General features: G+C 39.6%; 3 protein-coding genes across 4 annotated transcripts; 1 reads left to right on the plus strand and 2 right to left on the minus strand.

The window, feature by feature from the left end:
* Positions 1-1,043: 1,043 nt before the first annotated feature.
* On the minus strand, positions 1,044-13,140 carry fbxo18 (F-box DNA helicase 1). Of its 2 annotated transcripts, XM_074698675.1 has the most exons (22): positions 12,971-13,140; positions 12,725-12,767; positions 12,150-12,317; positions 11,483-12,045; positions 11,071-11,207; positions 10,527-10,677; positions 10,255-10,436; positions 10,099-10,173; positions 9,899-9,990; positions 9,405-9,573; positions 8,926-9,145; positions 8,720-8,807; positions 8,540-8,632; positions 8,312-8,448; positions 6,870-6,966; positions 6,605-6,771; positions 6,094-6,190; positions 5,813-6,007; positions 4,529-4,654; positions 3,966-4,072; positions 1,919-2,053; positions 1,047-1,687 (listed from the first exon to the last, which is right to left on the minus strand). In XM_074698675.1, exons 2-22 carry the CDS (start codon positions 12,741-12,743, stop codon positions 1,526-1,528), a joined length of 3,180 nt encoding a protein of 1,059 aa, XP_074554776.1. In that variant the 5' UTR covers positions 12,744-12,767; positions 12,971-13,140; the 3' UTR covers positions 1,047-1,525. The 2 variants fall into 2 exon arrangements, with proteins under 2 accessions (XP_074554777.1, XP_074554776.1); XM_074698676.1 differs by lacking the exon at positions 12,971-13,140 and having other exon boundaries at positions 1,044-1,687; positions 12,725-12,963.
* Positions 13,141-13,466: 326 nt separating this feature from the next.
* nudt5 (nudix (nucleoside diphosphate linked moiety X)-type motif 5) lies at positions 13,467-17,370 on the minus strand. The gene is made up of 10 exons (XM_074698235.1): positions 17,300-17,370; positions 16,884-16,954; positions 16,117-16,184; positions 15,991-16,043; positions 15,794-15,901; positions 15,605-15,700; positions 15,322-15,423; positions 15,041-15,049; positions 14,900-14,953; positions 13,467-14,822 (listed from the first exon to the last, which is right to left on the minus strand). Exons 2-10 carry the CDS (start codon positions 16,938-16,940, stop codon positions 14,713-14,715), a joined length of 657 nt encoding a protein of 218 aa, XP_074554336.1. The 5' UTR covers positions 16,941-16,954; positions 17,300-17,370; the 3' UTR covers positions 13,467-14,712.
* A 444-nt stretch (positions 17,371-17,814) lies between these two features.
* cdc123 (cell division cycle 123 homolog (S. cerevisiae)) lies at positions 17,815-25,283 on the plus strand. The gene is made up of 13 exons (XM_074698835.1): positions 17,815-18,114; positions 18,350-18,421; positions 18,545-18,608; positions 19,137-19,169; positions 19,534-19,629; positions 19,876-19,982; positions 20,350-20,401; positions 20,666-20,741; positions 22,396-22,518; positions 22,737-22,765; positions 22,860-22,964; positions 23,255-23,392; positions 23,687-25,283. Exons 1-13 carry the CDS (start codon positions 18,041-18,043, stop codon positions 23,747-23,749), a joined length of 1,032 nt encoding a protein of 343 aa, XP_074554936.1. The 5' UTR covers positions 17,815-18,040; the 3' UTR covers positions 23,750-25,283.
* Positions 25,284-26,770: the final 1,487 nt, after the last annotated feature.

Genomic DNA, 26,770 nt, shown 5'->3' on the forward strand with positions numbered 1-26,770 from the left:
AAAGTTACTGACTCTGCCAGTCTTATCTCCTCGGAAATGTTGTTCCAAAGTCAAAAGGCCCTGGTGGAAAAAGCCTCATCTCTTATGTTTTTAAAACTCACAGGTGACCAGTGAAGAGAAGCAAGGACAGGAGTGATGTGATGTAATAACCCAGTAAAAAGCCCTAAAACCTGTAATGAAACTACTTTCTTTTGATAAAAATGAAAGTTTTAAGAATGGCTTATAATTGCTTCGAACTGTAGGATAAAGATTTGTTTTCTTTAAAAGAGGTAGGTCCACAGCATGTTTAAAATCAAAAGGGCAGTGATCAGTTACAAGTGAACTACTAAAACATCTTTGAGGAATTTAATGGGGATGACTTCAAGGCTGCAAGCGTGAGACAAATTTTCTGATAAAATATGCACAGAAATAGAGGTAAAACAGGTAAAATAATTAAAAACATGTCTATCAGATTCTTAAATGAGGTCAGATACAAGGATACTGACAGGTGGAATTAATTAATCCTTGATAAAGTCAATATTCATTGACTGTTTAAAAAGCTTACCATGTATCTAGAGCTTACCCATACTACCTTACTGTCTTAAGATGAAACACAGGAAAATAATTTGTTTTATAATGGATAATGAAAAAGTATCTAGTTTGAAAAAACACAGCAGAGGATTGGGAACACCCGCAAAAACGAGAGGTTAGGCCATTGATTCATTATCCTCAATACTTTTCTCTTTCGAAGCCATTGGCGACTTGAACCCAGCTGTGCTTTGGCTCCACACATGTATTCCACTCACACATGGGGAGCAGGGGAACTGAACAAAGAACCTTAACACTAGACTGTATTTGTTCATTTGGTTTTTACTGACCTGAACATCTTTCGTAGAAAACAAAGTTTTGAGGAAGTGACCTCATAGTCTAAATGTATTAATACATTCCAAATTCAACATTTATGTAAGGAAGAAATCCTCAACCCCCAGTGCTTAAAACAACATGGGGGAAGTGTCAGAAACAAGCCTTAAGAGTTAAGTCAACATGTCATTAAGGAAACCATGCATACTTTGTACAATGAATGTGAAAAAGTGGAAGTGCTTCCTAGCTTGGGAAAAATCTAAATATCATAGGAAAGAAGTTGTTCTAAATATTTAAAACAAGAATCTTGTGTCAAGCTGCAGCAGCTGTTTAGCAGCAGGAATCTGAACAGCTGTCATTTCCAGCTGTGTCTGCCGAACACAATTCTCTTTTTGTGTTTAAGAAAGAAAAGGCACTCAGTGGTTTTGTCTCTGTTTTATATCACACAGATATTTCACACAGTAAAACAGTACTTCTAGAAAGACCTGAGCCTTTTAGCCTGAAGTAACTTGAAGCTTATAACTGTCTTCATTTTTGAATAAAAAGGGTAAAAGATTAAGAAACGTGCAAAAATGTAAAACTTCAAACAAGTCTGTTTCTCACAGTTTATGTCCTGTGATATTAAAGGTCCTCTCCCAACATTGCACAAAGGTGCTTATGTTTCTCACTCTTCAAACAAACAGAGCTAGAAAAGTGCCAGGAGCATCAAGTCATGGACTCGTATGCCGAGATTCTGTGGGATTTCTGCCATAGAGTGCACGTCGTCAGTCATGAGGTAAGCGATGGGTCCAACGCGTGTCCATACACACCTCTCGCACAATGGGCCACCAGCAGACACACCATCAGTCTGGACAAAAATGAAGAAGAACTAATTAAAAACTAAACAGGAAGTGTGTCTGAGGGTGTGGCAGCTCTTGAACTTTTATATATCTTTGGCTCACAAAAAACAGCTACGTAAGATTTTCACTTTCTGTAGAATTACTGTCACAAATGCCAGCACTGAGCCACAAAGCATGTTCCTGACAAGCTGCAAGTGTGCTAACTGAAATGAAGCTGATTCTGATTGATATTTTCTTACACATTTCAGGTTTGGTTTGCTCATGATGAATGCTGATCCAGGTGTGGTACAGTTTGGACAGTCTTTAATGCAGCATGGGAGAGGATCGCCTGTTTTCATCAGTGATCCCGGCATGTCCGACTTCAGGAAGTATTCCTGGAGGTGGCAGGAAGAAAATAAATGTAGTGAAAAGAGAAAGAAACAGGAGTCTATTGTACAGTCAGAAATGTCATTGTTTCACCGCTCATTCCATTTGCTTTAGATTAAACCACAAAATCTACTTGACTGCCATTATCAAATCCAAGAAATATACAAAGGCTGAGTAACCTGTGAAGATGCACAAATGGGAAGATGCTGCAGTGCATTATCCTGCAGTTTATTTTATACAAAGCCACTGAAAAGCAGAATATGTCAGCAACAAGTCTCGCAAGAACAACAGCGTTACCCCTAAATTCCACTGCACGAGCCACGCAGCGCAGCAGAGCGTCGCGGTCTTGCTCTGATTGTCAAACCCCACTGGAAGCAGCGCGCTGCACCGCTCAATCCGGAGGGGGGAGGGCTGGAGGGCTGGTCCTCGGAGAGTCACAGGCTCTCGCGTGAATAGCGATATCACACGATCACCATCCACTCCCATAACTTTTGATATGTCAGTCCACACCTTGTCCTTTCTGCCTGTATCCTTATAAAAAGGATGTTTGGGATCATACAGAATGTTGAACTTATCCACTTCCAACCATGGCGTTGTGTAGTTTCTGGGACCCTCCGACCGTCTGTTCACCTGATGCACGTGCCTCAAGAGGTGACGTATTTATAACATGTTGGGGAAATTTACGTCCGAGAGTTCGTGCATACTGTTTTATTTAGAATCTTCCGGGTATTTCACACGGTGACTTCCTGTCTAGTTCTTTCTTATCCACAGTGAATTTACGAGGTTTGGAAGCGGCTCTGCAGAAAATAGACCTGAAGCGTATTTCTAGCGCCTGTGCGCGCACCGGCGCTTCAGCGGCGCGTGCAGTGTAATTTGCCTGATAGATTACAATGGAAGCTAAGTGCTCCGCAAGGGCGCGGTGGAATTTAGGGGTTATACTGTCACTCTGGTACCTCCGTAGTACCGCTACATGGTTTACAGATTTATAAAGAATATTTTAACTTTTTTTCTTTAATAGAAACCCCCTTTGAGCTTTACTGTCAATATAGATGTCTGTGTTTGAGAAACATGAAGTCTTTTTTCGAGGGACAGAAAAAATATTCTCAGCATTTAAGCAGAGTATCAGAATAATTTTAAGAATGCTAAATTGACTGATCAGTAGTTTGCAGCCAACTATTTGGACTCTTTTTGATGCTTGTGGTACAGGGAGGAATAACAGAGGGAAGGTTAGGAGCTCATTCCTCTCCAAACAATACTACAGCACTTTTCCTCTAATCACCAGTCTCCCCTTGACTCATACACAAAGACAGAGGCATGAAAAGAGAAGTTGAAACTGCAAAGTTTACACAATTTTTGTTTAATCTGCGGTAAAGGGGACGGGAGTGCTGCACTATTATCCATCTGTAGCACCAATAGGATGAGGCTGAGTTCACTTTCTCTACATTGACTACCTCATAATCACAAACTTCAAACTTCATCTGATGCGTTTGAGGAAACTTAGTTACTTTCAGTAATGACCGTGAAGGATGCAACAGCTTCTATGTGTTTGCGTTACTGCAAACTGGAGAAAAGGATTGTTTACCACCAGGACAAGGAAGCTCCGCCCCAACTGTGACATGACACATACTGGCCTCTTTTCAATCAACCCCTACTACACCCTGCCTCTCTGCACCAGAGTTCACTCTGTCATCAAGGTGTAGGGTATATTTACAGCAGAGAGCTTTGGGATAATCTTTCCTCCCTCAGGCGGAAAAAGGCATTGTGTGTTGCTTCACTCAGGAGGTCAGGGGTGGATCCCAGCGCCTGTAGTCACATGCTCAAGAAAGGTGGATGGGCATGAATGTGTCAACTACAACTAATGGTCCCCTTCCTGTGGCAGTCTCCACCATTAGCATATGAATGAGATTCTGTGTATCATACCCCTGCCACTGTGAGGATGTGGCGGATGTTGTTTGTGATGATCAGTGAGGTTCTGGCACGAGTCACCGCCACATAAAGTAGGTTCCACTCATCATCCGGAAATTTACCTGAGCAGGAGAGAGAAATATTTGTATTTTTTCATACATAAACAGCCCATAAAATCAGCCATAAGTGAATTTAAAATTCTACTTAAGCTTTCACAGTTTTTTGAGAAGGAGTTGTTCCAAATTTCTGAGTCATAAATGAAATATGTTGAAAGGTATTTGAGCTGATCATTGTGCAACTTAAGCTTAAGTAATTCTAGGGCCCTGATAGAAAACATAAAAGGAGTTGGAAACAGAGTACCCTCATGCAGAACACAGAAACTGTGTGGAGCAACCAAGCGCAGCTAAGACACCCCAAGAAGCACTCTGGAATATGTGGCTCTGGCCAGCAGTGGCTCTTATTTTTCCACTTTTCCCTCTCTTATCTCAAAGCCATGCATTTAAAGCGACCAGTGGTGTAATGTAAAGACAACACACTTTGTGAAATGTTAGTTTTGATGACTTGAAATGGAAACACACCAAATGAGAAGCTGGGATAGAAATGCAGATTGTGTTCTGAGGCAGGAATCTTTGCAAAGTCATCAGTGATCATAACGGTGTCGAACTCCAGGCCTTTGGCTTTGTGGACTGTTCCCATTATGAAGTCTGAAACAAAAGCAGCAAACACAGGTCATGATTCAGGGATACAAAATATGCAGCATTGTATTATTTTTTTAAAAAGTAAATAAAAGTTTCCAGGTTTCCTGCAACTAACTTTTAGATTGACTTCTTGTTAATGCCAGGCTACTTCTTGATGTTATAGACACATTGAAAAAAAGTTTTTCAGCCAAGTTGATATTCCAAATAAACATTATAAATTACATAAAGCCTAAGCTATCAAGAGTATTACAAATGGTTCTTCCAAAATTTAAAATATATTACTGTAACTCTTCAAATAACAGCTGATCACAATTAAAATGGACTATGATGCCTAATTTAAACAAAGATGCAAAGTACAGTGCTGGATGTCCCTGCTTAACATGCAGGTTTTCAAGACCTGATCAGATAATAAGGTCAAGGCATAAAGATCTCATAAAAAAGAAGGGCTGGACCTCAAACATGCCCATAGCTCTGCCCTTGACAGGCTTTCAGAGGGCTGGCCAATCAGAGGGAAGGGGGTTGGAGTTGGAGTAGGGGAGCCTTAAAGAGACAACAGCTTAGACAGACGGTTTTGGAAAGAGATTAAAACAAGAGTTTTCTTAAATATCAGTGCTAGAAAAACAGGGGTTGTTGGAGCGGTAAATCATGTAAAACTGCTGCAGGGGTACTAGAGGGACATTAGAAAGCCAAAAAAAACAGCACCTCTCTTTAAGACAAGGTCCCTTTTCATGTTGGGCGCCATGGTACATTTTGACAGAACGTACATCTGTTTCAATTAAACCCTAGATTATTCACGTGTATTTGTATTTCATTTGATGGCACCACATTTTACTAGTTTCACTGGAATGTTACACCTCACACTCATTGATGACTGTGGTGGCATGGAAAAAAACTTAAAACCTACTGTAAATGCTGTGAACCTGCCAAGTTTGGTGAAAAAGAAAGGAGTGGAAACAACTTCCCTTCTCTGTTAATTTATTAAAAATGTAAAGAACCAAAAAGCTTAAGATCAGCTTTTGTAAAGATAGATGCGCAAATCCGATTTGTCCACACAGCATTTTTAACTGATTATAATATCAGGTCTCTTTCTCTGGCTTACTGATGTATTTCTTCTCATCACTTTTGATATGACAAACTTTTGCGTAAACAATGAAGCAATCACACCTGCTCTGTTAAAGTCATCCTCATGGCAATGTTCCAGCCGATTAACCAGCTCGGGAAAACGGCTTCGGTATTTCTCAACAATGCTGAGTTTGGAGTCCAGCTCCTTGTCCTCCGTCTGCGCCGCGTACACCTTTAGGGCCCAGAAGCAATTTGTGTTTTTCTTTGCAAAAGCACGGATGAGAGGATCCCTGATGACTGAAAACAGAGAAAAGTTTTCCTTTGAAAGAATCAGGGAAAATATCTTGCACGGGAATTGAAGTCAGAATTTGTGTGGCTCTTACATCTTGGCCGTTGTCCTGATCCCTGGGGGACCTCTTCTGCCCCTTCGGTCAGCTGCCAGATGTCCAGGATCCTGTTCAAGCCAATACTTTGGACGCCCTGAAGGAGAAACTAGGTCAGTAAGTGCCTGGGGAACAGGAGCTTGTTGAATTCTGTTATTCTGAGTTCAGCCAAAACTTAGAAACGTGATACTATTTATCTTAACTTGGTCAATTTTTTTAGTAAAATTTACAAAAGCTTTATGTTTTATCTCAAAATTTCCTCCCATCAAAGTGGGAATTTCTTCTGAAGAGCTGAACTGCATGAAAGAACAGGCCTGGCAGTAAAGGCTGATAGCCCCCTTTTCAACAAGTTCCATGCTGGCCATTACCTCAGTCAACAACACTTAAAATAAACTGTCCCTTTAAGCCAGAACCAAACATACCATATGCATAAAATGTCAAACACATCATTTTTCAAAATTCTTCTTTCCAGACTCTTTCTCTGTCAGAGAGCCGATCAGCACACACTCACTCCTACAAAGTGGAGCCTGCATTGGGGGTTGGTATCAATGAGCCGAACGGCTTCGTCAAACACACTGAGGTTGCATCTCGACAGGATGGCTGTCTTCCCTGGACTCTGACTGACGCCCCGTCGTATAGCCGCTGCAGCCTGTTCAGCAGTCTCATCACACACACCGCCTGCAAAATGCACAACAACATTTTCTGACGGGACCAGTTTCAAGGACCTTAAAGACATGTCAACTTTTCTAAATTTGAATGTGTTCTAAGTGATGTACCTTTCTGTTTTCCACCAACAAGAATTTTATGCACCCCCTTGCAGACTCTGAGGATGGTGGCTCCCACATAAGCAATCTCAGCACCGAACCGAAAGCTCTGGCAAAACACATCAGTCACATTAGTAATTTGAAATGTATGTAAATATGCAAGTTCCTGTGGAGAGCTGTTAGTAGTGAGTGTCAATGTTTGGGTTACCCATAACCACAGGAAGTAGGGTTACTGAGGATCCTGCAGCACCCCCTTGTGGCTGATGTGGGTTGATTGTCACAACCCACTGAATGTTGATTGTGTTTTCCCTCAACAATCGTAAGCATGTTTAGTTTTCTCTATTTAGTTCGGTCAGAGTAAACTGCCATTCACGTAAACTGCTTGTTACAGTTGCTACTGCTTGGCCTATCTCCTTTTCAGTAATTTCCCTTCCGTCTTGAAATTTGTTTCTCTTTGAGCTGAGCCCTCTCTAGATGTGAGGCTAGTGGCTAAAACTAACTAAAATTATAGACAAAATGTCCTTCGTTATTGTTTCTGACAATATAAATAGCCTTTAGGATTAGAATTAATCCGACAAATTTTCCCAACCAATTTTTACGACAGTTTTCAGCAGTTGTCAGCGCCGTACGGCACCATCACAGCGACGTACTGGGACGTCCTTGTTTACTGCACTGACTGGCTGTGCACTGTGCTGTGACGAAACGTAGTGAAGCAATGAATTAGAGCATCTGTAATAGTTTAATTTCATGTGAGTCTGACTTTATTGTTACAGAGTCGAAGTTTCTAATTATTAAAGTTCATATTATATTGTTTAATATAATTTATGTTTATATTATTTTTGTTTAATTTATGTTTATATTTTATATAATTTATGTTTATATTTTTTATATTAAGTTTATATTATTTTCTTGTGTTTAAGACACCAGCCAACACTTCAGTATCAGCATTACCTGAGCAGTGAACACTATGACTTGAAAATAAACAGTATGGCAAAATATTTACTCTGACCATTTTGAATCCTGCACCTGGTTAATAAGGTATGAAAAAACTAAAATTAAACTGAAAATAAACTAAAACTAAACTAAAACTAAGCCTTGTTGCAAAAATCAAAACTTAATAAAAACTAGAATGCCTGCTCTAAAACTAATTGAAACTAAACTGAACGGAAAAAAAATGTCAAAACTAACTAAAACTAAACTATAATGACAAATCCAAAACTATTATAACCTTGGCGCACATCCCCTGTTTAATGAATGCATTTTCCCCTCACTGCTAAAACAATAACCAAGGAGGAATTATCTAATCTTGTGTTTTTACTAAGTTAAATAATATTCTTTAAGTTCTTAAAACTTGCAAATGAACATTTATTTACTAAGTTTAAGGGATGCCCCATAACTGCTGATTCACTCTCAGCAAATATCTTAGCAAATTTCACCTCCTGTCCACTTGATACCTGTGTCAAGTAGTAGATGTGCGTGTGGTCAACAACTTGCAAGGCATTAACAGCTCCTTTAAAGGTGTAGATCTGCTGGTGAGGATCTCCGACCAGCATTTTCCCACAGGGCTGAGACAGAAGCACGTCCATGATTGCTGGGAGGTACAGAAGACGTCAACACAAAAAAGTATTTCATGTTTTCCACAGTTATGATACCAGTGTGAAAGTTATAACACACATCATTACCAGGAGTGCAGTCCTGGGCCTCATCGATAAAGATGACGTCATATTTAGACAGCTTAGGCTTGGGGTCTCTGAGCTGCCATAACTTCAGGTAACCTGAGAACGAAAAAGGGCCAGTTGACAACCTCCACACAGTTCCTGATATTTCTGTGACTTGATGTCATTCAAAAACAGTTAGCATACCATCGTGGGTCATGAAGTAAGCATCCTTTCCTTTCTCCTTATGATCCTTCATTTTGCTCCAGATCATACGTGCATCTTGCACAAAAAGCTGGGATTTAACAAAAACACACACAACTTAAAAGAGATTTTACGGGGCTGATGCTCCTGTAGTTTTTATTAAGAAGAGGAGAGCAGTGTGTCTGTTGTAATCATAAGTGAGTTCTTACTGGGATTTCCTCATGTTTCACAATCTTATTGTCGCCTTTCCTGTTAAAGTATGAGGTGGGGACATGACTCATATCGATCATCGGATCCGCTGAAGCCATGAAGGTGTTCAGAGTTGTGGCTACCACTTTGGCTTTGCTGAAGCCACCACGACCTTCAGGAAGAGCAGAGCTGAGGGCGAACGGCTGCAGGTTGAAGGTTAGCTTCTGACAATTGTGATAACTGTGAACGGAAAGATGACAAAATGCAATTCGTTTTATAAAGAGAAAAAATTCAACTGCAGTTGAACTTCTTTCTCTAGCTGGATGTAATCTGGGATTAAGCACAGGTCTTTGATTCTGGGGATTTGTCAAGTAATGTGGTAAACACAGAGCAGGCTCTGGTAGCAGCTACAGTACTCTAATCTTTTAAAGTAAGATCTGAAGCTTTGTATGTTCTTACTGCTGTGTAAAGCATCTGAAGTGAGCTGTAAAGTCCTCACCTCTTCCCAACATCAGCAAAGGCCAGCGAGTGAACAGTTTTGCAGTCCACGTTGCTTGGAAACCGACGCCGGGCCTCAGTGGCCACTGACTTGTTGAAAGCAACATACAGGAAGCGAAGATGTGGCCGCTGCTCGGCATATTTCACCAGAGTGGTCGTCTTCCCTGTTCCTGTGAAAGTCAACACACATCAGTCATTAATTTGTGACACCATTACCCTTGGTCTGCATGGCTGGAACATACCACATCCTCTTGCAGTACTGAACACAAACACTCCTTCATACATTTTCATCTTTCATGTTTTTACTGCTGTTTAATTTTAAATTTGAGGCACTTAAAAAGGAATAAAGTACATCTCAGGGAAACACAATGTTTCCTCACACTCTTCTTGAAATTCTGGGCTGCATTTCTTTCCTTAACATATATTCAATAATGTGGCAAAATCATAAAAAAAACTCATTGTAACAGTGATAACAAAAAAAATTAATGACTCCACCTGCAAAAGCCATAACTTTGACCACATGGTCTGGCTGGATATCATGGCTGAGGATCTGCTGCTGTTCACCCGTGAGCTGCATCCGAGGCCGTCTGTGATCAAACACATGAACATAAAATGAACACTATATATACATACTACTTTTTCTGATGGTTTTGCAACAGATGGCTAAAACAAAACAAATATGTTTGGATCCTCACCCGCTCTCACCACATTCAACAGAAAAGGGGCCATTTTCCATGAGATGAAGTACATAGTAGATGTTGTAATGCAACCTGAAGAGACAGAGGAAAAATACTCCTTTTAAGTTTGATTTTTACATTGGAATTTACAGCACTGACACTGACAGCCTCTACCTGTTACTCATCCGAATTCCATTTCTCTTTACTGCAAGCAGCATCATGGCCATATGGCTGAGGTACTCTGTGATGGCAGTGTGAGACATGCAGCCAGTGAGCAGAGACACCAAAGCCTGCACGTCAGCAACACTCTCGCTCAGGAGCAGTATGACAGCCATGGCTGCATATGGATTAGGACCCTGGAGAACAGACACAGATCATGGGTGGATTTAATGCTTCAACTCGTGATCACCAGAGGACTTTTTTGTACGTGTTTGTGAGAGTCATACATCATTAATGCCCAGGTTAAAGCTTTTCTTAATGTCAGGAATGCGTAGTCTGATAGAGGCCTCAGCCTGAGGAAAGAGGCGATGTTTCTTTACACACACTAGAAGGTCCTCTGGCCTCACTCTCTCTCCGACCTCATGCTGTGCCATAAAACTGCCAAAAACACAAATGACAAAGACACAAACGACAATTTAAGACAACATGTCAATCCCTCAAATTAAGCTCTGGCTTACTCAAAGTTCTAATCTCAAATCAGGTGTTACAAGCATATGTCCTGTTACTTTAGGGTTTAGCTGATGGAAGACACAGTAAAAACATAGTAAAAAATGGGGACTCAGTTTTCAAAAAGGTAAAAGCCAAACAACTTCTCTTGTATTTTTTTCATGTAGTTTAGTTTGCTGCTCTCTCTAATTGAAATTAATGTGGATTGTCTCCCTCTCGAACAAATTATTATCCATCCATAAAACAAAGAGGCGTTTTTCTTAATATAAATTCAAAAAACTGATGTACCCTTCTTATATGAAAAATAAGAAAAATCAGACTTACACAACAAGGTTTCGTATGCTGTGCTCTCTTGGGTCTGAATTTATAATATGATTATTCTTCAGGATAGAAATGATCTCTGCTGATGTCTCCTTCTCCTTCATCATGTAGCGGTAGTACTTCTTCTTAAATGGGACAAACTGTGCAGTAAAACACAACACAGAGAGAAAACAACTTTGTGAACTTAATCGGCCTCAGTGTATCATATGTCTAAGAAAGGTATAAAATTGGTTACTGGAGGTAGGAATAAAACCAAAAGGCGCACACAAACTAAGCATACCTCTCAACACTTACCCCCGCGGAAGTAAACAGACTCATGGGATCCATCTTACATAAAATAACACTATCCAGATGACTACTTATGCCTGACTTTTATGGATGTATCAAAAGTATAAAATTCTGTGATGTGTTTCACCTTGGTGTCCGTAACAATGTTCCTCCAGCGATGGCAAACAACGATGGCACTGCGATACAAGTCCTGCGCTGGGACAAATCCTAGTACATATCTAAGCACTTCCTCTGGTAAGTCACTCATGCAGCCCTGCGGTTCCTGCAGGACCTTATTATTCCCCAGGAGCCCATAATGCTTGTCAGGGAGGGCCTCCACCTCCTCTTCCTCTTTGTAAATGTGTGTGTCACATCGGTCAAAGTCCTCGTCATCATCAAACATCTCTGCTGTCACTCCCTCTAAATAATCCACCTGTCTTGTGTCAGGCTGCGACATAAACTCTGCAGCTAACAGGCTTGCATCGTCCACCTCATCCTCCTCTGATTCAAGTCTTGCTGCCATTGGGGCAGCTAGAAGACTAATATCGTCTTCATCATCCTCTTCTTCTCTGGGAAAGAGTTCTACATTCACTCCACTTGTGGATGTAGAGGGCTGAGGAGATTTGTGTGGACTAGAGCTTATGACCCCTGTGACGGAAAAGAAGCTGTTGATACTCTTCTGTTGTCCTGAAGGACTTGCTGAAACGGATGCTGTTGATATAAGAAAAAAAATGTTCAGGAAAGTCCAGGTGTACTTAAACAAAAACTGATAACTGGTCAGAATATTTTAAGCATAAGGGGAAAAAAGAAATTACCACACTTCCGTCTCTTGGTGGGCGTCCTGGGGTAAAGTCGTTCGTTTGGGTTGTGTCTGCCCTGGGTCTGGTTGATTGTGTTGGGCCGGGTGAGGACATCAGTGCCCTCTGCACTTCGTCCAAGCTCATTGCACTCTTCTGTGTTCAGGTGCCTCCGTTTGGCCTTTCCTGGGAGATCACACGGCAACACATGTAACGCATTTTACTCAGCTAGAGCATCCTCAGGTAAAACCATGGTTTAACCTATGAACCTTAAACACGTAGTAAAAAAATAGTAACAATGGTTGTACATCACAATAAATTAAGCCAAATGCAGGGATACAGATTCAACTTGTATCACTTTGTATAATTTTAGAATACATCATGATTTTCGAAATCTACTTCTCTGTTTACATGAAATAAATAGTAATAACAAAGACCAAATATATTACAGCGAACTGACATATCTCAGGTGGTAAGTAGCATTGCATAGGATTTAAATATTTTACACTTGCGTATTTTTGACTCAGCAATTCTTTTTCGTGTACTGTCACATGACTTTATTGACTGCAAATTAGAACCAGAAGTTCACTTACCTTTAACAGCAACTTCCATCGTGCCCAATACAGACGTATTCCCCTAGAAGTCGCCACACATCGTTAAGTTATGGACTTTGATTTGTTTAATCAAATTTGCATTTCATTACTTCCTCATGTCAATAAACAAAAAAAGCAGGCAGGGCTTCAAATAAGTAAACAATGGCTGTTGCAAAGGTTATGTTAGCTTGAATGCTAAAATAGCAGTATTCTCTTAACATTTGCGGCAACCAATAGTAACCATACCTCCGGTACGCCACTGCCGGTTATGCTAACAAGCCATGTTTAGTTGTTGTTTGTGTTTTCTGTTATAATTTGAAGCTTTGCCTCCAAAAAAGAAGTCGTGATTTAGGAAGTAGTTCAGAAGTTTGTGTTGGGGAGAAAGGCAGGTGATTGGTCAGATTCTCTTCTTTTCGATTTCATTGGAAGGCGGTGAACTACTTTACAGTAGCACTGCTGCCACCAAGCGGAACGGAGTGTATATTAGATAAAGGATAAAATAAGATTAGATGAGATAAAGGTTTAAAAAAGGTAGTTAAAGGGCTAAGATGAAAATGTTCGAGCCAGGAGAAAAAGGAACACAGCTCACATCAGCTTTTTTAAGAGCTCATATCACATTCATACACACACTATTAATCCTGGTCGAGAATTGAACTTCTCAACCATGAATTTAAAACAAGAACTCTCCTTTCTTTCATTTATTTAGTTGTTGGTGGCAACTCACAATGAAAGGAAACACAAATACAGGTAAAAGCAGAAGCTGTATTACATTTATTCATTGGTCCATTATTTCTACATCAACAACATCCATAACCTGTTATCGCATTTCAACAAGGCTGGAGGCACAGCGTAAGTTATTAGGCAGTCACTTCTTTGCTCAATACAGTACCTCAGTCAGTCATTACAGATCATAATCAGCTCACACATGTTAACACTAATATTAATATGACAACCAAGACTGTATCTAACTTCTAACACTTTGAGACCATGGTCAATAAATGACTCATCAAATGCCCTCTACCTTTAGTAAGTCAAAGGTTTTGGTCTTAAAATGCTCTAAAAATCCAAAGGGAAGCTCAATTTTGTGATCAGCTGCTGTCTGGTTTTCTGGGGATTTAATGAATTATCTATAACAGTGGAAGATGAGGGTTTCATTGATTTAAAGTTCAGACTAAGTCATATGAACATGTTTTAGACTGCCCCTGACAGGGTAACAGAAGGTTGGCCAATCAAAGGAAAGGGGGATCTGGAGAGTAAGCCTTAAAGAGGCAGCAGCTTTAAAAAAAAAAAAAAACATTTCAGACAAAAGCTGAAATAAGGGTTTGAGGGTTTTCTACAACACTAGTGTAGGCACGCTACATTTATAAATTCAAAGTCAGAATACAGCACTCTTTTAGAAACCCCTCCTCTCATCAAGTCAGAGTTCTAGGTCTAAGCTCCAAAATTAAATACAGTTTCCAAACTTGGTCCTCATATGTAATAGTGCAAAAATGTGGACTGACCTTTAAATGAAATAAAAGTTGCAATGTATGAGAACTACCAAATGATGAATGTAAAAACTAAACAAGCTTTAATATGAACCATGATGTCAGAAAATGGTGTGTTAGAAAAATGAAAGGAATGTCAAATATGAGAAAGAATATTTTGTAACAGTACTTATAATCTCATAAAAAGCTTGAATTAATAATTTGTTAATCAAGGTATTTAACTACAACGAAATCCTGACAGATTCCCATGGCAAGTGCTGCAGAATCTGTTGCCTTTGTGAGTCTTCAGTTCCTTTATTTAGCACAGAGCTGTAATGTGTCTTCAGACTGCCCTATGGATGCTCATTGCACTTCATAGAAACAAACATTAAGATATGAGATAACATTAAGTCTAAAATTTACAGTGCAACATTCCTGTTAAGTTTTGGACCTGTCAAACTTCCTACTACGAATTTTCCAGTCCTGTGTGGGAGCCCGCTGTATAGTAACACCATGAACGAATCACTGCTTCAGGACAGGCAGCTCTCTGGGTTTAAAGAAGGCCTGAACCATCCCCATGGCAAAGATGTACACTTTGGAATCCACCACTATTTTTTCTTTTTTCAGCAGATCTGCAGGATCCAATAAAGAAAGAGTTAGAGTGAGTTTTTTTTGACAAACAGTCATACAAGATAAATTGAAGCCTCACCATCTATCTTCTGCTGGAACGCATCAAGAGGTAAAAGAAGAACTTCTACAAACTCTGCAAAGAGAGGATCAAAGTTTGTCTGATGTTTTGCAATAAAATAAAAGAGATATTCTAAACAAAAAAAAAAGAAATGAAACTCACCTCCATCACCTGGGGAAGAACCAAAGAGAAAAAGTATTAAACAACATGCTTTTATGCTACAGGAAAGTGTAAGGGTTCTTTAAATAAAAAAACATATAAGATGAGGATTGTGTTGACCACATTTGACATTCTCTGTTCCGTGTTTTTTTTTAAAATTTGGATCATGGGAAAGGTTTCTGGGTTGAGAAATGTTGCAATATTTACGTGCCATCAGCAGCAGCATAGTAATAACAAGTAGGATGAACACGGGTTGCTTTTTAAGGAGTTTGTTTTTTTCTCACCGAGTTGTTGTGTTGGGTTAATATTTTCATCTTCATCTCCGTTAATGTTGACCATGACAATCTGAGTGGTGCAGTTGGACAGACCAGGATCCAGACAGGTCACTACCATCAAAACAACAAAACCACATTATTTCTTGTAATGAGCCTGAATTACAAACACAAGCCTAACTTTTTTCACTTGGCATTGCTGACCTTAGATACTCTCAAACACATGCAGAAGATAGATCCTGCAGAGAGGGAGCTAATGCAATTTATTATACAGAAGGGCTCTATGAAATGGTACCTGGAGTGACACCAACTACTTCTCCTTTGTAGCCAGTTTCTTCTTTCAGCTCTCTCAGTGCAGCAGCTTCTGCACTTTCCCCCTCGTCGATCAATCCTAAGAACCGCAAACAGACATAAGTTACTCTGAGCTAGTTGGAAAGAGTTGGAGATCACAGTTGTTTTCAAAATCCAGTGAGATTCCTCTAACCTGCAGGAAACTCCAATGTGTAGCATCCCATAGGAGGACGGAACTGCTTTACCATCACTACACAGTCTTTGTGGAGAGTCCGTTTCAGCAGGGCGATTATTCCAACACCTGCAGAAGAAGCATATTAAAGTCAGTAAACAAGTTATCAGATCTTTCTGTCAGGACACACATGGGACAACGGGACCAGGGACACTCACCGTCTGCTTCTGTGTTTGCTTGTCTCGTTGTCCTCTTTGCTGTCTCCCAGTTCCTGATAATCGAAATCAAGAATTTTAAGTGCCCAGAAAAAACGTGGGTGTTTTTTTTATTAGACAATAGCATACCTGACATTTCCTGCAGGGTCCACATATGTTGTCTTCTCAAGCTTCACCCATTTTCCTGCTGCAATAGGCTGCAACACAGACAGTGCACACACAACATAAGAGTTCAGATGATCTGAAAGACACTGAATGCAACATGCTGCTCTGTAAAAATCATGATTAAAAAACACAAAAGTTGGCTTCCATCTCAAAAAAAATGTGCTTTTTATGCTCTACACCAGCTTTTCAAACATATATTATGTAAATAATTAAAAACCTTTTTCAGAACATATTTTTGAGTTGAACAGGAGATCAGTAAATAAACAATGAGTATGCTTTATGCAATACCAGGTTCCCAACCAGAGCATGACTGTCATATGTATTATGTTCATGTGCAATAGTTTTCATTTTAACTGCGACACAACCTTTCAATAGACGCTCGAAACAGCTCTTTTCGCAGTATTAATGGTATCATAATCGTTACTTTATGTAATATGTCTTCCACAACACTATCCTTTCCAATAATATTTCAGCTTGAGTCAACACAGGTCAGTCACTGTTGCGAAACTTCCTTGTTGACTCGTTACCAATACTGATGTTAATAATGAAAATACTTCTGTCCCTCACAACTTCACGGGATTCATTGACACCTATCTGATCATACGCCTCAGTTTTTTTTCTTTCCTTTTGCAGAAGTCGGATCTGATGATATGTCAGTGTTTTATTAAAGTTTTCGTCCTGCCACAACTATACCAAAAGACAAACACCCATAAGACACAGAAAACATGTACCTCCTCCTTCACAATGTGTGGAGTAGTAGTTACTTTGGGTTTCTCTGGGTTGCTCATTATTGGTGTATCAACTGGAAAAAGAGAAAAGTAGTGTCAAAAAGATGAGGTTAGAAACTTAAAACAGACTTACAACGCAAGAAAATCTAACAAAATTAGAATTCAAAAGCGCAATTTTACTGTTTACGAAAGGAGACGTGTGAGATCATGAGTTGTTCAATTAGCTACAACTTGAGATACACAGCTAAGTACCACCACTCCCCCTGTTAAAGCTTCAAGTTTAGCGGTTCTCATAGTGTCTAAGTTTATATCACGATAGATTTAAGCTTTGCACAAACACCCCATAAATGGTTTTGAGATTGCGCATTTTAATCTTTTAGTATTTACTTAAAATGTAAAAAGAAGCAAACTTAACTCACGTGAAACACAAACCGTTTGTGAGTGATAGTAGGGCTAGTATATTTAGTCGGAAGAGTCACTCTGTCACAACACCCGGGTTTGAAAATGTCACGGTTTATTTTAATGGTTAATGGGAATAACGCTCCTATTTTGTAATTTTGGTCGAAGTTATAGAGAAGGAAAGGTAAACAAATAACTAAGCTTTTTTGGAAGGGCTGTTTTTTTTGTCGTGTTTTGTGCACAGGAGTTTGAATTTAGATGATTGCAGGAAATAAAAACAAAAAGTACCCAAAGTAGTATTTTATGTAAGTGCTGTTGTTGTTGTTGTTGTAATTTTATTTGTTGACTATGTCGAAAAGATTAAAGGGGCTACATTTAATCCGATAAATTAATTTGTTAATTAAGATAATACGGGTGACCGCAATCGTTAAGTAATGTCCCGCTAGGTATTGAGTGAGGACTCGCTTTTACAATAAACGATCTTTTGTCGCGAATCAGCGGGTTCGTTGACCACGCCCACACGTGCGCTTCAAAAAAGCGTCCCCCACCGTAACAACATATTGTTCGGTTAAAGTCTTGAGTGATTGGCAATAAGATTAGAAAAAGTACAAAGCATCAAATGGAAAGGTGTTAGAAAGTGGATTTTATTGTCCCAGAGTATTGAGACGATGAATGATTATTCGATTCTGAATTAGCCAAAAGCACCAGGAGTACGGACAGTATTTACTGATGGACGGTTTTTCGTTCCAGGATATTGCAGCATGAAGAAGGAGCAAGTTGTCAACTGTCAATTTTCGGTTTGGTATCCGATATTTAAGAAAAATACAATCAAAAGGTAAATAACGATAATTTGCGACGAAATTCAAAGGATTTCTTCTTTACGTTTATTTTCTCCAAACACTGTCATTTCAGCCACAGCTAACGTTAGCAGCAAACCAGACAAACATATTCCTGCCTTCTCATCTAGCTTTAACAATTTAAGTTGTGTCTATTTATCTTTGACACTTACCCTCTCTATCTTTGTATTACCTGTTAATAACACGACATTACCCCTGCCTTCTTTATTCTAGTGTGATTCTGCCGCTGCCTCAGAATGTAATAGATTATTTACTGGACGATGGGACACTGGTAGTCTCTGGAAGGTAGGAGGAAACACAAGCATGTGGCTTTGTAATGTGTTTAGAGGTGATGCGATGTTAAAGGTTGACTCGATTATTACAACACTTTGTTAATCTTTGATTTTTCCCCCTCTATTTTCTCTTAAGTGATCATAACGCACAGCAAACAAACTCTGAGAACAGTGATTTGAACGCAGAGGAAGACATTCAGGTAGAGTACACTGATTTTCCGTTTTCTGAAAGGCTTTCACTAGAATATCTTTCATACTATTAGTGGAAAGTGACTGATCTCTTGCTCATTCAAGAAACAAGAAAGGCAGTGTTTGCAAACAGCTTGACACATGCACTATTTTTTTGTTGTTTTTAAAAAGACCTATTGCTGGGTCCACAACTATTGATTGGAGTTACTACCTTGAAATCTAAATATTAGGCTAAGTGAAACTGATGGAAAAATCATTTTAGATTCATAGTGCACTGTGACTTAACTGAACCCTTGAGAGATTCTTTATCTATTCTATTTTTTTTATTGTTACTCAATATTAACTCAATCATCCTGTAGCATCTTACTTCTAGCAAAGTCATGCAACAGTTTTAATGAAATGATCATTGTTGTTACACCACTTTGACTTATCATCTGTTTTGTTACCTTACACAGACATGTATGTACAGAATCAGTGATATCTGCAGTCACAACTGCGCTCAATAAAGCTTGTACTTCTTGCGCTCTGCTCCCCTCTAGTGGTCAGATGATGAAACAACCACCACTGTCACTGTAAGTCCTAACCTGTACATTCTCTTATTAATGCAGGTAAAAAAAGACAACTGAAATTATTCCTTCACCTGATTATGACATATTCGTAAAACTTTGATTTACATTTCTTGGATTACCTCACTCTGTGGACTGACAGGAAAGTGAACCGCTTCACTCTCGTGCTTGAGACATCGATCATATTTAAAAATGTGAAAAGTGAATTCTGCAGGATTGAGTCTTAAGTTTTTTTTAGCACCATAGCCAGTCATGCATTTAAAAAAATGTTTTAGCACTGAAATAACATGTTGTAAACAGCTCAAAACAGCTCACTTCTGTATCATACTATTATTACACCTATGAGATAAAGTTGCATTCTGTCTGATAGGCTCCTGAGTTCCCAGAATTCACCTCTACAGTACTGGAGGCCATAAACGCCTTGGGTGGACGTGTTTTTCCCAAACTCAACTGGAGCGCTCCCCGGGTAAAATTGCACACTCAGCTTATAACAAAATTGGGTTAACCAGTTGTCATTCAGGATGGTAGAACTATGCATTTGTTGAAGGTTAAAGAGACGGTCGTCCTTTTAGTTTGAGGCAAAAGAAAATCAGTTTCATGTGAAAGGACTTGTTCTGTTCTGTTCAATGCAACAAAGATTGGATTTGCTTTTTGTGTCAGAGCCAGCATTAAGGTTTGAAGCATAATTCAATTTTGTGTGTGTGTCTTTCAGGATGCTAACTGGATTGCTCTGAACAGCTCCCTGCAGTGTCACAGCCTCAGTGATATATTTCTGCTCTTCAAGAGTTCCGACTTCATCACCCACGACCTCACACAGCCGTAAGCCTTGCTATCTGACAATATCGACTAATAAATTCATATATTTTGCATTTAGCAGACAACCAATTTAAATTTAAAGAATTATATCAAAATTTTATTCACACAGGCTGGTTTCAATCTGCAGTAAAACACAAGTTATTGCTGAAGAAATACTCGTATCTAAGATTTATTGCTCACGCTCTCCTGCTCAGGATGATACACATTTATTGCAGAGCGATTTACAGCCGTGCACTGTCTTGGGAAAGAGATTGTGAGAGAGATGTGTATCGTTTTTGTCAGGCACTTCGAAAACTTCTTTCTCAAACTTTTAACTTTTGTAAAGCCACAAAAGATGTTTTCATTTGTTATAACTTCCGTCTTTTCATAGGTTCATACAATGTAGTGACCAAGATTCCCCAGATCCAGCTATAAACTACGAGGTATGTCACTTTTAAAACACATATATTGCAAACTGTCTCCATATTTCCTATACTCATGCTAAAAATGTGTGTTGTTGATGAGTTTTAGGACCACTTACTGTGTACAAAGAGTAAACTTTGCCATGAAGAATATTCTGCTAGTTACTTTTTCATCATTATATCAATAAACAAACTGAGTCAGACAACTCTTTGATGTTGAAAGTAAACTGGTTATCAATGTGAAAGTTAAGGGATTTTGTCTACTATGTTGTCTTCTGTCCTTAGCTGGTCCTGAGAAAGTGGAGTGAGTTGATCCCTGGTGGAGAGTTTCGCTGCTTTGTCAAAGAAAACAAACTGATTGGTAAGATTTTTTTAAAATCAGTATAGTGTTCTAAATATTATTTAACCCCCTGAATGGAACTGCTCACAAGAGGAATCATGTGCACCAGGTGTTTTCTAAAGCAAATCTAATGCAACTACTTCAGGGCTTCATTAGTTGTACCGTGTGTGCTTGAGGAACACACTGAACAACCACTTCCACCAGATTCCTGAGGATTCAAACAAGACCTGATGGCAGCAAGCACTGACGTTAAAGTTCGCACTGAAAGGCGCAAATAACGCATTGAAGGTTTCCATGGTTGAACTCAAAGATACACACCATTACTGACCACAAACATAAGAAAAGTTGGCTTTAATGTGCTGCGAATCAGCCAAAGGTCCAGAGTAGGAAGAATGATGCCCTGCAGACAGAAGGGATGGCTACCTTCCACATCTGAAACAATACGGTGCCAATGCCCAGTACCTGGCAATTGATATCGGTACTCAACTGTACTAACATTCAGTACTTTTATGTGTGTTTAAATAGTAATGAATATCAATGTTTAAAAAAAATCTCAAAGTTTTTCAATTCAGTATATTTCTCAAAATATAAAATTGCAATTCTGTGTTCTTGTCCAATATGGAAAATCACCCACTCTTTCATTCCCTCACGGTCACGAAGATGCGTTCAGGTACCGAAACATAGTACCATTTAATTTTACGTGAATCGATACTTTGTATTATAGATGGAATTTGGTTGGTCACTGTGAAAGAACCTAGTTTGGTACCCGTCCCTCGCTGACAGTGAAGCATGGTGGTGACTAAGTGATGCTGTGGGGCTGCTTTGCTTTTTCTGGCATTGGAAACCTGCACCATGCGGAGGGTAAGATGGATTCAAGCAAGTATCAGGAAATACTTGGAGGAAATGTAATTTTGCTTAAAAAAAAAAAAAAAAAAAAAAAAACTAATTTAAAATGGGTTGAATAGTTTTAAGTGTCACACATGACAAAAATAAGGACTGTACATTAAGTTAAAAAGACTAATTCAACTACAGATAAAAAAGGAATGAATTAAGGGATAAATCAAGTCAAAATGGTTTAAACCACCAACAATAGAGAAGGGAAATAAAAAAAATATTAAAAGAATAACAATAACAAAAGATAGAAAGCTAAAACACAAGATCAGAGCTATGAGATCCTGTCTGTGATACTGGCTGAAATGGAGCCTCAGGAGGATCAAAACATACTTAAATAACATCAGATGTACAGCACAAATCCGGGGCATGTTTTATAAGTTCACAAAAATCTGAAAACCACTTCTAAACTTGATCAAGAGCCAATGAACTGAAGATAAAAGGATTATTTTGGCTCCTTTTGTTGTAAGGCTTACAGAGAAACCATCTACTGTTTAATTTTAATGAAGATCTTTGAAGATACAAACTCTACCTTCATTGTATACCAGCAGCAATAAAAGTTGGATTATGAAGTACCCAGCTGGGTTTCTTTGCACAAAGAAGCAGGAGGAACCCACTGTGAGCAAACTGAGCTGAAAATGCTTGCTATGGGAGTTATTTAAAAAAATCTGCTCTAACAGTGATTTAATGATGTTTGAGCTCTCCTTTTCCTCTGCAGGCTAATTTAGAAACAATTATAGAATTCAATTTGAGCTGTGATGATGGTGTCCGTGTCTCTTCTCAGCCATCTCCCAGAGAGACTACACACAGTACTACCCACACGTCCTGAAGCAGGAGGAGCAGGTTTGTCAGGCCGTGCAGGAGTTCTTCACCCAGCACATCCAGTACAACTTCCTGGATGAAGACTGTAAGCACCAGCATCCTTTTTTCTCTATTTAAAGTCTCACCTTCTTAGTCTCTGCAAGTTGTTAAAAATGTATACCCGAAATTGATGCAAACAGCATAATGTGCCTGGAGCAAAGTACCTTTCTAACTAATCTTTGTAAAGCTATTGGATACATATTTAATGCAAATGAATCACTGCAGGAGAAGTTGTTAAATACGGTTGTTTTTCCTATTTTACAGTTGTGTTTGATGTCTACAGAGACAGCCAAGTAAGCAAACTGACACATTTTGATGTATTTACCCTCAAAAATAGTCAATTACAAACTGAGATGTGATTTATTATTGCGTGTGACTGTGTTTCAGGGGAGGGTGTGGCTAATAGACCTGAATCCATTCGGAGAGGTGACAGACTCTCTGCTGTTCACCTGGGAGGAGCTGATGTCTGGTGGGGAAATCGCCCAGCAGCAGGTCAGCCTTCAGGACATGATATGAACGATTTTATAGCTTCAGTCATGACAAAGGCTCCAGTGACATTAAAGATTAAGTAAACTATGTAGCTTCAAGTGCCCACTCCATGAAGAGAGGCTACAGTCCTCATCGCAGCAGTTGTTTGTTCCACTTCCATGACTTTTCCTACTCTGTACTCCCAACAATTCTGCAAAAACACAACATACAAAAGAGATGCTTAATTCAAGCCTTGCATAAATCAATTAGACCTGAAACTATTCTAATGATAATCACGTTTCCGCTGTGGGCAGGAAGGTCCATTATTTCGTTGCACCACCAGCGAGGTGACCGTGCAGCCCAGTCCCTGCCTGAGCTACAGAATCCCAAGAGATTTCGTCGACCTCACCACGGGAGAAGACGCCTACAAGCTCATCGACTTCCTGAAACTGGTGGGATGCTGTCATTAGCTAACAAGTAGTATAACATTTTAGCTGTTAGCTGTTAACTTAAAAACCTTGAAAAAGAAAAGAAAATGAAAATTGCAATGTGAAGAATAAAAAAACAACAACTTTGGGCAGAACAGAAGGCTTGTAGCTAACTGAGAAAATAAGAAAAAGCATATTAATAGGTGATATTATATATATTTTTACAAACTATATTTAAAATAAAGAAGAAAATTTAATTTTTTTCTATTGAACAGCAGTGTGAGGCTGAACCTTTTTTCCTCCTCCTCCTCACTACAGAAGAAAAGCCAACAGGAAGACTCTGAAGAGGAGGAAGAAGAGGAGGAGAGCACTCCACAGTGACACGGTTCCTTTGACTCCTGAAGAAGAAGCTGCTAGTGTCAACAGCCCTCCATATGATGCTTTTCTTTTGCATGAAGTGACTCAACCTTCTGTTCTCTATTGAAATGATTTTTCATTTCAGCCTGTTCTCTCCTTCTCACCCTCTTGTGGACAGTACGCTGTGTACCCGGGTTTTCCTGGATGGCTCTCTTGTGTTCTCCTCTAATGGAACATGTTAAATTGGCAGATCATGTTAATAGCTCTGCGAGGATTCATTTACTGTTGAGTTGCTGTTTGCCTCTGTTGATGTTGAGGCTGTAATGGCTCAGTGAGACAGTGGAGGGAGGCCTCTACAGTGTTGATTATTTCACTTTTGGGGGGGTGTTACTTTTGTTTTTATACAGAGAAAATTTGTTTCACTGCAAGGATATGAACTCTCTAACACTGTAAAAATGTCTGCTTTTTATATGTTGGAATAAGTGCGGATAATAATTTTCTGTACCTTCATTGCAACACAAATGACGTCCCTGGATTTAAACTTTTATTTGTGCATTGAGGCTAACGCCGTTCATCAGTGACCAACTTTAAACTTTCTCCCAGCCATCCCTGCCCCTTCATCTCTCCATGCCAATTTCCTCTGAGCATTTTTGACACCCTCATTTCTCAAAGCTGCTCCAGGCGCTCATTTTAAGTTCTGTTTCCCAATTATGCATTGCTGTAGACGGCTAGTCCTAAAAACACCATTAAACTTCTTGTCTGGTTTTGGCTCTGCTGTCAGTCCGGTGGGTGCTGTAGTTTAGCACATTAGAAAATTGATTGCACTTTCACGCAACAGCTCTCATTACGCTGGGAGCTAAATGAGCAGTGCATGCACGGCACGGGGCTGTTCGTTTCAGATTGTTTTCCCACTCTGTTCGATTGATAGAGCAATTGCGTGGAAATGGAAATAACTTGTGATGAGGGTTACAGTCTCCTGGGTGAAACAGTAAAGGGTGCATATTGTGGACAAGCATTCAGAGCTTGAGAGGGTTATTTTGTCAGACCCACATTGCATTTCTACATTTGACACAAACCTGTTTTATCAGAGTAGAACCATATAGTCTTTTGCACTTGACTAAAGTGATGTTATAATAAACGCATAGCTGAAAGGGGTGTTATGCTATTTTGTAGTCTTTTTTTTATCATACCTCATAACTAGCTTTACACCATTAACAGCTTAAAAAATACATCTGTATTTATCTCCATGTCATTCGAGGATGAAAAGCACAGGTTTCACTAACATCTTCAACGGTGACTCATGTCTATTCAAGTGCCGCTTTAATCCGTGGCAGTGCACCAGTATGCACAGTACCAGGAATTGAGCAGTCATCTATTTGATTAAGTACATCTGTGCTTTTCTTACTCTGACATCGTAAGATGTTTCATTGTACTTTGACTGAGGCTGTAACTGGATGAGGTCATGTGACAAAGACTCAGTTGCTTTGGTAAGTGTCCATTTTTTTGGCTAAAGTCAAACAATCATTGGAACATTAAATAAATCAAATCAAATAATTTTGGTTTGGTGATATATCCACATCACTGAATAGCTGAATAGCTTTAATTTATGGCAGACATGAAGTCTGCACCTTCATCTCTTTGACCTTCATTCTCTTTCGTTTCACCTCTCTGATGCTGTTTCCTTTTTTTCCTCCTTCCTTTGCAGCTGGGTAATCATCTTTCACGGGCCTGTGTGTGTTTGTGTGGGTGTGTGTGTGTGGAGAGAGAGAGAGAGAGAGAGAGAGAGAGAGAGAGAGAGAGAGAGAGATGGGGATTTGCTGACTCAGTGTGAAGGATGAGGTCGAGAAGAGAGGGAGGAAAAAGGGGGAGGGCGAGGTGCTTCCCTTGCTTGCTGCTGTGGAAGAGCTGCAGTAGTTTGCAGCCGGAATACTCATGAGCAGCTGAAGCTGCAAAACATTGTACTCCTCTCCCCCCTCCTCCCTTAGTGTCTCCCTTCAGCATCACACACACGCACACGCACCAGAAGTCCGGGAATGCGTGTACGCTCTGGGCAGTAACCCGGCCTGAGCTGACCCCAGCGCCTGCAGCTGTTAGTGTCGGGGGGATCAGCGCTCCTCTGCAGACTGAGACGTTCTAATCCAGGTATTATCAGACAGGTTGAACCCAGGTGAAGGTGCAGCAGCTGCAGTCGGGGTCAGCCCTGATCCTCGGTCAGCCACAGAGCTCAACAAACGGCTTTACGGGTCCCAAATGGTGATGATGGTTGTTGTCAGCAAGTTGGCGCAATGCGAATTTATTGCTGCCTCGTCCTGACCTGACTCGCACACACACCTCTCTCTCTCTCTCTGGCGTTTAGGATGCATGAGCAGCATCCAATAAAGCTGACTTACATGGCAGCCTGAACTGCCACGATAAAGTTCGGTTAAAAGAAACTGATATGATCCATTTGGGGTTTAGGAAGAGCCGATAAGACGAATAAAACTGTTTTAAAATGAGTGGAAATCCCTAAAACATGCGGGCAGCGAAGGTATTCACCGCGTTCAGACAATTGCAGGTGGCAGCAGGTCCTCAGTCAAGCTGGAGATGTGTAACCAGTAATCTGCATTCAGTTGCAGGAAATTACCTTCAGAGTAAAAGCATATTGCATTTTTTTTTAACACCGACCAAAGTGACAAAGCTTGCGTATTTGTTAAATTATGGTAAATTCTTACAGATACAAAAGAGAATGTTTTTGTATTGAACTAGGCTATCTATTTAATTAGCTCTTTAAAAAGCCTAACAACTTCAGAAACCTCATCATAAACTACAAATGTGAATAATGATAAAATTATTTGGAGTTGTGATTTAAAACAACAAAAAAAAAAAGATTAAAGAAACATATAACATTCCAGTTTCTGTTTGGAAAGATTCAGATTTTTTTCACTTGTTTGGCTGTTAATTATATTTTATGTTTTCCCTTTTTTTTTTAAATGTGACCACATTTTATTTTATTTAAAAGAAAAGTCATGGAATTTGTCATGTGGATAAAACCTTGGATTTTTTCAT

The sequence above is a fragment of the Halichoeres trimaculatus genome, unplaced genomic scaffold, assembly GCF_033239565.1.
Source record: "Halichoeres trimaculatus isolate MK-OKI-2021-1 unplaced genomic scaffold, fHalTri1.1 fHalTri1_scaffold_21, whole genome shotgun sequence".
Classification (NCBI taxonomy): domain Eukaryota; kingdom Metazoa; phylum Chordata; class Actinopteri; order Labriformes; family Labridae; genus Halichoeres; species Halichoeres trimaculatus.

Bases quoted from the DNA above. Each gene is read 5' to 3' on its own strand.
- fbxo18 (XM_074698676.1), bottom strand. The intron at 10,678-11,070 runs GTAAGTCTGATT...TGTTTTTGGCAG, and splicing joins AGCATACGAAACCTTGTTGT to TTTTATGGCACAGCATGAGG. The intron at 8,449-8,539 runs GTAATGATGTGT...TGTACCTCCCAG, and splicing joins GGCCCAGGACTGCACTCCTG to CAATCATGGACGTGCTTCTG.
- nudt5 (XM_074698235.1), bottom strand. From the start codon at position 16,940: ATGAGCAACCCAGAGAAACCCAAAGTAACTACTACTCCACACATTGTG. The intron at 16,185-16,883 runs GTACATGTTTTC...TCTGTGTTGCAG, and splicing joins CACACATTGTGAAGGAGGAG to CCTATTGCAGCAGGAAAATG. The intron at 16,044-16,116 runs GTATGCTATTGT...TTCGATTATCAG, and splicing joins GACCCTGCAGGAAATGTCAG to GAACTGGGAGACAGCAAAGA.
- cdc123 (XM_074698835.1), top strand. From the start codon at position 18,041: ATGAAGAAGGAGCAAGTTGTCAACTGTCAATTTTCGGTTTGGTATCCG. The intron at 19,983-20,349 runs GTAAGCCTTGCT...GTCTTTTCATAG, and splicing joins ACCCACGACCTCACACAGCC to GTTCATACAATGTAGTGACC. The intron at 20,402-20,665 runs GTATGTCACTTT...TTCTGTCCTTAG, and splicing joins ATCCAGCTATAAACTACGAG to CTGGTCCTGAGAAAGTGGAG.